Source organism: Propithecus coquereli, unplaced genomic scaffold (assembly GCF_000956105.1).
Source record: "Propithecus coquereli isolate 6110/MARCELLA unplaced genomic scaffold, Pcoq_1.0 Scaffold41, whole genome shotgun sequence".
NCBI lineage: Eukaryota > Metazoa > Chordata > Mammalia > Primates > Indriidae > Propithecus > Propithecus coquereli.
The window spans coordinates 2740595-2752440 of NW_012149841.1; the positions used below are offsets into that span (position 1 = coordinate 2740595).

An 11846-nucleotide genomic window follows, 5' to 3' on the forward strand; every position below is an offset into this window, starting at 1 on the left:
TTTACAGTAATTACTTTCACTTATTGAATGAAAATATGCTCATGTCTTTGCTTTTAGATCCAAATGCTCAAGAAATTAAGGACATCTTCGGACTGAGTGGTCAAATAGAACACAAACTAGCTTTCCTGAGAACTCATGTGCCAAAGGAAATGAAGCTTGTGCTCATTGGCCATTCAATAGGCAGCTATTTTTCTCTCCAGTTGTTGAAGCGTGCCCCTGAGCTCCCAGTAAGTACGCTGTAGCGGATGACTATGGGTGCTTGATTATGCACTGCACAGATCCTCCTCAGCTCGCCTTTGCTCTTTGGTCTCTTATTTACTTGATAAATAGAACTGAGAAGGAGATACTTGGAAATTGCCTTTGTCCTTATGTCCATATTACCATGGGCTTGTGTGAGTGCATGTTCATGAAGTTCCCATAAGGTTTCAAAGAATAATGCTGAAGGAGATAGGAATTTTCTAAACGAATGCCTTTGAATCTTAGATTATCTGGAGTTCTGATATTACATATAACTTGCTGTCTTTTTTAAAAGGGAATATTGAAGACCTAGACAAGAATCTTTCTTTATTGGGAGAGTATTTTACAAATATTCATGCCTCCTTTCAAAAGGAAGGAAATGTATTATATCATCATCATCATTGTTGGTAGGCAAATAGCTATCTTTATGGAACACTAAATCTTTATTTATTCGTAAGTCATAAGTCTGGATGGATCCTTCCCTGTTCTATAGCCTGGCTACCTTTTTGAGACACACATTTATTCATTTATTCACAAATACTTATTGGGTGCCACTGTGTGCCAGATATTAAATGAAGCACTAGAGACACAAAGACCTATTAAAAGTGCCCAGGAAAGCGAGTGAACTACGAGGGATTTAAAGCAAAACAAAAACTTATGCTTTCACTAATGTAGACCGTTGAAATGACCCATTGAATGGATGCGATTCACAGGATAATTTATGTCTTCATTCAACAAACATATATTAAGCCGTTGCCATATGTTAGGTACTGTGCTATGTTTTGAGGATGTCCCAGTGAATAAGACAGTCTTTGAGGTAAGAGAGCCTGGAGTCTAGTGGAGGAGACAGACTAACCAATAGGTGTGATACCAGCTGTCTTGTGTAAGTACAGGGTGTGTGGCAGCGTGGAGTGCTGTTTAATCTAGTAATCTGAACCCAAGATAGGAAATGATCCTTTCATGGCCTCTCTGTCCTAGGATTTTGACTTCTCTCACTGCATGTGATAAAAAATCTCTAACAGGGTCTTAGAGCTCACTAGGAGTTTGCTCCTTTTCCCGCCAGCTTTACATGCTTCTTACAATTGCCCTTGGGGAAAATACAACTGTAGCCTCTTGGCTATGATTTATAATACCAAATGTAGGCCTTTAATTTTCTCTTACTGAATATAAGAAAATGTATTTTTCATTTTAAATGTGAATTCAATAAATTGAAGATTGTACTCCATTCACTGTATTATTGCTTCTATTAATACTCTTTTGGGTTTTTTCCCCCTAGATAAAGCATCTTAATCAGAAAGTAAGCTTTATTTTTGCTTTTAGCATTTTGTATGGCTTCTAATCTCTTTTGTGCCTTTGAAATCTCCTCTGATACTGTGTTATGTGGTTACATCCTTAGGGTGTTCAGCCCTTTCTCTTAGTGGTTCTGCTGTGAACTCAGTTGCTGTGAGCTCTGGCACTAGAGCCAGGATGCCTGGGTTCCAGTACTTGCTGTCATTTTTTTTGTCTGTGTGACCTTGGACAAGTTATTGAGTCTCTACTCAGTTTCCTCATCTGAAAAATGGGGATAAATAATGTGTTCTTCAAAGCATTCTTGTGAGGAATTATATAAAGTATTAAGAGTGGCATCTGGAACTTAAAAGTTCCATGTAAATATTAGCTATTATTATTATTATTATGGAAATGACACTAGAATCATTGGCTCAGTCATTAGGTTAACTGCTATATTAGTTATCTACTGCTGTGTATCAAATTATCCCAAAACTTAGCAACATAAAATGATATATCTTATTCATTCACAGTTTCTGGTCAGAAATCTGGTCACAGCTTAGGTAGATTCTTTGCTTAAGGATCTCTCACAAGATTGTTGTCAAGGTGTCTTCAGGGCTGTAGTCTCATCTGAAGACTTGAATTGAGATGGATCTGCTTCCAATTTCACTCACATGGTTGTTGGCAGATTTAGTTCCTTGAGAATTGTTGGACTGAGGGACTCAGTTCACTAGTGGCAGGAGGCCACTCTCCTCAGCATGTCCTCCCTAGCTCCCTTGGTCAGAGCAAGCCTGGGAGAAGAGCTAGAGAGAGCATCTGCTGGCAAGATGGAAGTCACAGGCTGTAACCTAATTACAGAAGTGACATCCCATCGCTTTTCCCATATTCTTTTTGTTAGAATCAAGTCACTAGATCCAGCCTACACTCAAGGGGAGGGAATTACACAAGGGCATGAATACTAGCAGGTCACTGGGAGCCATGTCAGAAGCTCCCTACTCTGCCACTCCAGAGTTAAGAATTCATTTGTGGGGTGGATATATGGGTAAATAAAAATTCAGATGCTGGGCCGGGCTTGGTGGCTCACGCCTGTAATCCTAGCACTCTGGGAGGCCGAGGCGGGCGGATTGTTTGAGCTCAGGAGTTCGAGACCAGCCTGAGCAAGCCCCGTCTCTACTAAAAATAGAAAGAAATTAATCGGACAACTAAAAATATATAGAAAAAACTAGCCGGGTTTGGTGGCGCATGCCTGTAGTCCCAGCTACTCGGGAGGCTGAGGCAGGAGGATCGCTTGAGCCCAGGAGTGTGAGGTTGCTGTGAGCTAGGCTGATGCCACGGCACTCACTCTAGCCGGGGCAAAAAAGTGAGATTCTGTCTCAAAAAAAAAAAATTCAGATGCTGAATTTATTTTCTGGTATAGGCAGTGACTTGGTCCTGTCAAATAAAATGTAGGAAACTGATATGAAATATATTAGTGTTCTAGGTGTCTTAAAAGCTTTCAAAACATTAAAAAGGATACTTGCACATTTGAAATAATAATAGCATTACTAGTCTTTAAACATAGGGAAGAAAATATTCATTTCTCAGTTCTTCACAGTCTGTTAACTTAATCACAGAAGATCAGTTCTTTTGACTTTTGTTTGTTTGCTGCAAACCTATTCTGCATGTGATGTATGGTTTATCTTTTGTGTATTTGAAAACAGTTGTTCAACACATTTGTTTTGAGTTCTTCTCCTTTTTTGAGCTTGCATTCACAATGTTGGGACAGAAATACAGTACATCTTAAGGTTATTGTATCTTACAGCTTCTTCAGCTTCATAACTTTCTAATTATTGCTCTGCTTTCAGGTTTCCCTGCTTTTGCAGGAATAGTGGTGAAAAGGGGAAAAAAGATTAAACATGAGCTTCACCTGGTTTATTTGCAGAGGCATAACTCAAACTGTGATTATAGGGTTTTCAAAGAGACATATGAAACTGTGTTTTATCTTCTTAAAAAGGGTATGTTCTAGAAAATAATGTGTGCAATATATTGTCCAAAAGGTTGCCTCTTTTTTAGGAGGAGGGGAGCAATGAACATCTGTATGATTTTTTTTTTGTTATTCAGAAGCTTTATCTGGTTTCAATTAAGTACATTGTTGAAATTCCACCCCCCCTTTAAACACCTGGGCCAGTTAATATTGGTGGTGTGATCCCTGCCAAAGTGTTTAAATATCAGTGTCTCTGGGCTACTCTAAGACAACGCAGTGCTTGCATACTTGAAGTTAGCATGACATGCTTCATTTAAGGTGCATTTGACAATCAAGTAAGTTTGTGTATGCCAGAGTGTTACAATCCTTAATCATTTTGCCAAAAATAAGTTAGCTGTTATGTTTTATAACATATGAAGTGTGATAATAAGAAACTTCTGTTTCCATCTCTTGTCTTATTTTTACCAGAATATTTCATTCCCATAATATTTTGAGGTCTTACGTGTAGTTTAGTAGCTGGTTCATTTGGTTTTATTTTGGTTCAGTTCTTTGTAATATTTTTGTAACTAATTATTCCTTTGGTCTCAAATCATTTTAGGAGATTTATTGTATATGTCAGATATATTCGTTGAAATATATTTTAATATAATGAAAAAAATAATTGCCTCTTTATAAAGCTGGTATTTAAACCTTTTTTTTTTAAACAAGTTTGATCCATAAAATTATAGAAATGTTTTAGCTATTTTGACAGTAATGTCCAGTATAGGGAATGTAAAAAGAAGCTTGAGAAAATATGTCATTATAAGACTGTTAAATAATAGCTGTCATGACTTAATAATAAACATAATTGTTTTTAGACTCATAGGATCTTACAACTAGAATAGGCTTTGAAGACAATCTAGCCCCATCTTTCATTTTGTAGGTGGGAAGTGAGACAAAGTTACTTTGTGAGCATTCAGCCTTGGCTCAGTCTGAATCCTGGGGTGGGATACACTTATATTAGCTGTGGATATAAGGAGAATTTAAGAAGATGTCTGGTGGCTCTTTCAATCTTTGGATAATAGCAGAGCCTACAGATATTACCATGTGCCCCTGCAGTATACACAACTGCTAAATGCATGGGACTCGCAGCTCCAGAAGTAGGAGACCCCATGAATGCTCTAGCAATCTGAGGTGGGGGGCAGCTGACATGGAAACAAAAAGCTGTAGTCTCTACTACTAGAATCTTCTTTCTCTCATCATTAATCCTTTCTGTGTTAAAAATGTACCATCTGATTTTGCCAATAGATTGTTTGCATAAAGTTCAAGATTGGCAGTTGAAAGCCCTTGATTCTAACCAGGGGTCTGCACTGAGTTGTAGGGTGACCTTCAAGTATTTTAACTTTTATTTTCCTCTAAGGATTTATATAATATTTAATGATAACACATCTTTCCTTCCAAGGATATCAGATCTTCATAACTTTTTTTTATATTATTTGGCCTTCCTTGGGGAAAATGCACAACAACATAGAGCTTCCTTTGTCTGTCTGGTTGGCAAAAATATCTTCTCTCTAAATGAAATTTCCAGATTACTTAAACTCACTCCTTCAAGCGCCAGAGTATTTCGTCCAATTGGATAAAAATTTGTCTAAAATATATTATTATCTCACTTTTTCAACAATGCATACAACTAAGAGGAATTTGTTCTTAGTGATTCAAGGGCAATGATAATAGCACTATCATTCTGATATATGCTAGAATAAAATGTAGTAATCAGAGGGATTTTGCATATGTCCTGAAATTTCTTAGCTGATAGTATGTTTTCCTTTTTAAAAAAATTTCTCTTATGTGTCTGTTTTATAGTTTTTCTATCTCCCCTCTCAGAATTTAGGTGCCATTTCTCTTCCCTTCTTGTAGTTTATTGCTACTAGTTTGCTATGGGTAGAGAAAACAGATAACCATGTTGTAATTTTTCGTAGTAAAAATGAAGAGGTCCTAAATAAAGATACAAGAGTAAAATTGACAAAATTAAATGCGTGGGTATCATTATCATTGACAGCTTTTTTTTTCTTTTGTTTCTTTGGTATCCTCAGAAAGGATGTTTTGGCAGGCGAGAATTCTACCACTGAACCACCAATGCAACCGGAAGACTTAGAATAGCTTATTAGATCTTGTATGTGTTGATTCAGGAGTACACCTCATCTATACTAGGGAAAAAATATATTCAGATATTCTGCCAACAGTGAGATTATTGAGACTGTTTGTTGTTCACTTACACTATTCTGCTGAACCTTCATGTCTACCGTCAAAGTTGGACGTGCCTGTAAGAAACAGTCATATGACATCACTAAGAGATAATCTAGAGGGAGGGAAAAGAATAGGAAATAATTCATTTGTCATAGTAAATGTCACAGTCCTGTCCCTAGATTAAGTGATAAGAAATGGAAGGCAAAATGAAGTATTACTGTAAGACTCTGAATGTTTTGAGGAGAGAGGTGTCTGCCTGCTAGGAAGCTCAGGAAAAGCTTCATAGAGGAGCTTTTTTGAACAAAATATTTCTTCAAAAACAGAGTATTACTGAAGGATGAGTAGTAACTAGAAGTAGGGGATTTGATGTGGTGGGGGGTTGCTATGCATTCTAAGCAGTGGGGACAGTACAAAGAAAGATAAGTGGTTTTTATCACTGGGCACTGGAGAGAGCACTGGGTGGTCTGAATGGATTGCAGCATAGTGTGCCTGAAGGGAGCAGTCAGCTATGAGAACCCAGGCTGCTAGAGGTGGAGGCACAAAAAAGCTGGGCTAGGGGGTTTGGACTTATTTTCTGGACAGCAGGAAGCCGTTGAATGATCTCTGATGATAACAGTCATGCATCAGGTAAATTAATCTGTCAGAGAAAAGGAGAGAATGCGTAGTGCAAAAAGTGAGCAACCAGGTGATAGGCAAGTAGAAATAATGAAGACAGTGTCCAGGATAAAATTACCCAGGAGGATTGTTGAGAAAAGAAAGAGGTCATAGATGTATATTGGGGGAATGAGTTCATTTCGCATAAAGGAGGATGAAGAGGAGGAAGCAGAGAGAGGCAGAAGGTTTAGTGATTTTCCAAACTATTGGCTGTAGTCCATTAATGTATCCCAAAATCATTTCAGTAGGTTGTAACCAATGCATCAGTCCAGATAGAGTCAACTATGCTACAGTAGCACAATGGCAGTGGCTTTTAACAACAAAGATTTGTTTCTTGCTGGTGATACAAATCCTTTGAGGGTAGGCTGCCCCTGTGTAGTTTCTCCATGCAGTCTTATTCCAGAATCCAGATTGATGGAGTAGCCTCTATCTGGAATATTCTAGTCTCATGGCAGAATACAAAAAGGAAACAGTAAACTACACACTGCATTTTAATACCTCTTCCTGAATGTGACACTTGTCACTCCTCACGTTTCATTGGACAGAGCAAGTCACATGACCAAGTCTACCTTAAATGAGGCTGTAAAGTATAATCCTCCCCAGAGAAGGGAGGCATATATTTGTGAACAATAAAATAGCACTAAAAAAAAATCTGTAATAAAATAGAGTAAAATAGAATAGAAAATATTTATGCTGTAATAAATTTATGTATTGTGAAGCTTTTGTTTTACTTTTTATGAGTGTGTTGATATCTCAGATTACAATATAATGTATGGCTTACTGTGAGTCAAAGTAAAAAAGTTTGAAAACCATTAATCTAGGCTACAGTATACCACAGAAGCTAAGAGTAGAGAAATGAGAATGTTAAGAAAGGTGAAGTTATATGGGGGGTTGAAGATGGCCACAGATTCTTTGCCATTCCTCTCTTAAGAGGTGAAGTTTATTTTCCTTCCCCTTTGAATTTAGTCTGGGCATGTGACTTGCTTTTACCAATAAGATACAGTGGAAGTGATGTTCTGGTACTTCCAAGCCCAGACCTTAAGAGGACTAGGGAACTTCTATTTCTTCCTTCTCAGAAGCCAGCTGCCATGTAAGAAGTCCAAGTACCCCCAAGGCCACCATCCTGTAAAGAAGCCCAAGCTGACCACATAAGAGGATCATGAGGCAGCACACATGTGAGTGAAATCTTCCGGTACCTTCCAGTCTAGCCCAGCCCATCTCATCCACCACTGAATGCAGCCACAGGGTTGACCCCAGCCAACACCATATGGAGCAGAAGAACCATCCAGCTGAGCCCTGTTTGAATTCCTGATGCACAAAATCATGAGAAAGAATAATCATTGTGGTTTTAAATCATAAGCTTGGGGTTGGTATGTTATTTAGCAGTAAACTTAAACCAGGTAACAGAGTTGAGTGTAACAAAGGTTGAAGACTTCAGGCTTCTGGTATTAGTAATCGGAGGGTTATCGATGACCTTGAAGAGAAAACTTTTAGTGAAGTAACGGGAGAAGGAGGCTGCAGAAAGTTAGGTGATAAATGGAGTGAGCCAGGAATTGGTCAATGAAGGAGAAAAGACCAGAAGACAACTTAGGGAAGAAGATGGTCAAGGGAACATTTTTTTTTTCCTGTAAGTGGAAGAGAATTTAACATATTTTGAAAGAAATAGCCCATGCAGACAGAAATGATGAAAATGAAAGAGAAATAGGAACGTTTGTTGGAACATATCTCCTTGTATTTGTCTTTTAAGCCTGCACACTTGGAAACTTGGAAAATTGAATTTTCCTTAATCTCTGCATCCTTGCAAAAATGTTTTCTTCCCTCCTTGTAGGGTAGGGGGTGAGTGGTGGGGTATATGTGACTTATACTTTCAGTCTAGAAACTTGAATCAATTTTTTAAATTGATGTTATTGTCATTACTAACAATAGTTATACCTAATATTCATTTGAAATGTATAAAACATGTTCACATGTAACAACATTAACAACAGTCATTAACAACATAATTTTTCCCATCTTACAGATGAGACTGAACAGCCAAGGAGTTATGTGTCTAACGCATGTGTCAATTAGTAGTAAGTGGCAGAACTAGGCCTCTGTATTCTGTTTTCCAACTTTCTCATTATCTGTTTTCTAGGTGAGTTAATTAGAAAGGTTATGATTAAAGATGGTTAAATTATTTTCACAAACCATCAGAACCTATTTGGCCTAAACTTAAGATTTCTATTATTGTTTTTTTAATATTTGAGTTCTTCAAATACACAAGGAGGGTTTTAGTGGCAAGCGGGGAGTTGGGAGAAATGAGAGCATGTGCAAGTGTTCTGGAGCACAGGAGATAAAGGAAGTCAGTGTTGAGGCACGGGCCAAGGGCAGAAATTGAACTGAAGAGATAGTGAATCAGAATCCTTGGCTTGAGCTGGGGCAGAAGGGGACATTAGAGCGTGAAGGATATTGGAGGATGCTGCAGACACAGTGCATAGTAGTTTGACAGTTGTCTCCTTGTGACCCATTAACAAACCCTGGTGTGTGAAAACCACAGAGGTCAGGCAATCAACAACTATGATTTGTGAAAGACACTCCATTTCAGGAAACAATAAATCTACTTTGAGAAAAGTTTGTATTGAATGTGATAAAATGATGTTTTTATAATCACTTATGCATTTATTTAAATATGTACATTTATCTGTTTATGCGTATGTACACCCAAATTATCTTTTTTGAAATACCCAGGAGAATACCTTGCTGAAAACTAGACACATGGAAAGTTTCAACTTTTCAACTTCAGTCATTGTTAGTTATATGCATATTTTTTTAAATCCTAAAATTGCTTTCAAAGTGGAAAAATTGTGTGGGCTTTTTTTCATCTTCTCATAACTCAAAAACTACTTAATATGTTTTTCTCAAACTTTTCAAAAAAAATCACCTTTGGGCTGAAACCAAGCATGGAAAATTTCACCACAAAGGCTAATTTTTTGGAAAGCTGCAAGAGGGTGAAAACAGGGGTTTATAATAGAACATTCTTCATGCATGTTAATACTTAGTACTTTACCTAATGCATTTCATCTGAGAATTTCTGAACACTTTTTAGATTTAAATATTGAACGATTTTAATATTTGTGTATCATGATATATTGTCAAATACAGAAAATTTCCCCCATCCTCTAAAAGGTCCAATATCTTGGGAGTTAGTGAGGTGTGTTTAGAGTGATAGGTAGGGCAAATGAAGTGAAGTGGCTACTGGGCAGAGAAAGCCTTCCATTTACTGCCTAATACATTTTATCACCACATCTTCCTGGCCCAAAAGTACTATAGTTATAAGAAGAATATATTATTAATAGGTCATTAAATTTGAAATGTTGAGTTTTGAATCAAAAGTGTAGTTTATTATATCTCATACAAGAAACAGTGCAATTAATCAAACTATCAACACAGTTTTGTCATCTTAACAGTAGCTTGTTTATGCCAGGAGTGAAGAAGCCTGGAGAGGGAGTGGTGATGAAATCGCCAAAGGCATTTTCCACAGCTTGTTGAGAATTGAATATTTTTCCTTGCAAGAAGTGGTCCAAAGCCTGGAAGAAGTGGTAATCAGTTGGTGCAAGGTCTGGGGAATATGGTGGATGACAGAGAGTTTCCAAGTCCAACCTCTGTAGTTTGAACAGTGTTATTTGTGCAGCATGTGGTTGAGCATTGTTTTGCAAGAAGATTGACCTGTCTCTCTTGACCAATCTTGGCTGCTCAATCATACGCATCCTCATCATTTCATCCAATTGGTTGCAGTAGACATCTGCTGTAATAGATTGACCAGGTTTCATGAAGCTGTAGTGGATAATACCAACACTGGATTACCAAACAGATGCCATTAGCTTTTTTTGATGAATATTCACTTTTGGACTGTGTTTTGGCACTTCGTCTTTATCCAACCATTGCACCAGACACTTGTGATTGTCAAAAAGAATCCATTTTCATCACATGTAACAATATAGTGTGGAAATAGTTCGCCTTTATGTCATGACAGCAAAGAAAGGCAAGCTTCGAAATGATTTCTCTTCTGACTCTCATTTAATTCATGCAGAACCCATCTATCCAGCTTCTTTACTTTGCTGGTTTGTTTCAAATGGTCCAATATTGTTGGAATAGTAATGTCAAACCTTTCTGCTACTTCACACGTAGGTTGAGATGGATTCTATTCTGCTACAGCTTTCAGCTCATCATTATCCACCTTGATCTCAGGTCGCCTGCGTGGCTCATTTTCAGGATAAGATTAAAATCACCAGAGCGGAACTTCTCAAACCATCGACGTACTGTGTGTTCATTAGCCATGTCCTTCCCAAACACTTCATTGATATTTCAGGATGTCTGCACTGCACTATCTGAGTTCCACGACAGAACTCATGTTAGAAAATAACACAAATGTTTGACATATCCATGATTTCACAGAAATTGCTCTTAAAAAAAAAATTTCAGAGATAATCACAAGCCAAACCATGTGTTTGAAAGACTGAGGATGTACCTTCACAATGAAAATAAAACAAGAAATGTCAAAGTGAAATGTCAGAGATATCAACTGTCAAACTTAGTGCTTAAGGAACTTGGACATTTTGTGCTTAATAACCTAGTAGAAAACGCTAAGCACTGATTCAGATATCTAAGCCAGTACTTCTCTAAGCAGTGTCCACATCACCTGGGTTCTTGTAAGAAATGCGAATTCTTAGGCCCTACCCAGACCTACTGAATGGGAAACTCTAGGGGGTCCCACTAATCAGTGTTTTAACTAATGCTGCAGGTGGTCCGACACATGCTCAGGCTTGAGAATCACCTACCTAAGCTCTCCAAAAACTTGGAGTATAGAACACATTGAAATGCTGTGGACAATTAAATCTGTCCTCGGTTCTTCTGTGGTATGTCAGCTGTCTTCCCATCTCCTATCATCCTTTGGAAGCTGGAGGAATACTAAGAAACAGTCTTTATTAATGCATTCTTAGTTCTTTCCACCTACAACCTCATCCACAAGCGTGGAGACCTCCTTGAGTAAAGGTGCTAATATCCAGCTCGTTCAGGGTAACAGCACTACCAAGATGTATATTCTCATTTCTTTGAGTTACCAGGGTCAAAACTGGAGTGGGACTATATATTTCAGGCTCATTTCTTTGAAGTCTTGAGTTCCAAGATTTAAGTGGCAAGATATCAAGTCTGTCAGTGGAAGCCGATTGAAACTCTGCCGTTTTGTGTTCAAGCCCTCGATCTCAGGTATTGCAGTAGCCCTCTGCATTCCAGCAAACTTCAATGTCTATATTTTTGTGTCTCCAGGCACTGAAGCAGTTGTGCATATGGCATTGTAATAGATTTTGAGAATATTAACCTGGTGACAGAAGTTACAAGTCTGTTGTATGAGGGTCTTTAGCTAATCGCTGGTGCCCTCGCTTATTGTAAGGATGAGAAATTTAGGCATAGCCTAGGGGGATTTAAGGAGTTTAAAGGTATATTCAGGTTCAGTCCATCTTAG

General features: G+C 37.9%; 1 protein-coding gene across 1 annotated transcript in view; it reads left to right on the forward strand.

Annotated features, from left to right (window-relative positions):
* Positions 1-11846, forward strand: part of LDAH (lipid droplet associated hydrolase) — a 129969-nt gene that overhangs the window by 33652 nt on the left and 84471 nt on the right. Inside the window, exon 3 of the mRNA XM_012653104.1 lies at positions 58-227. Coding sequence (XP_012508558.1) covers positions 58-227 — 170 coding nt within the window. The remainder of the gene's footprint in view (positions 1-57; positions 228-11846) is intronic.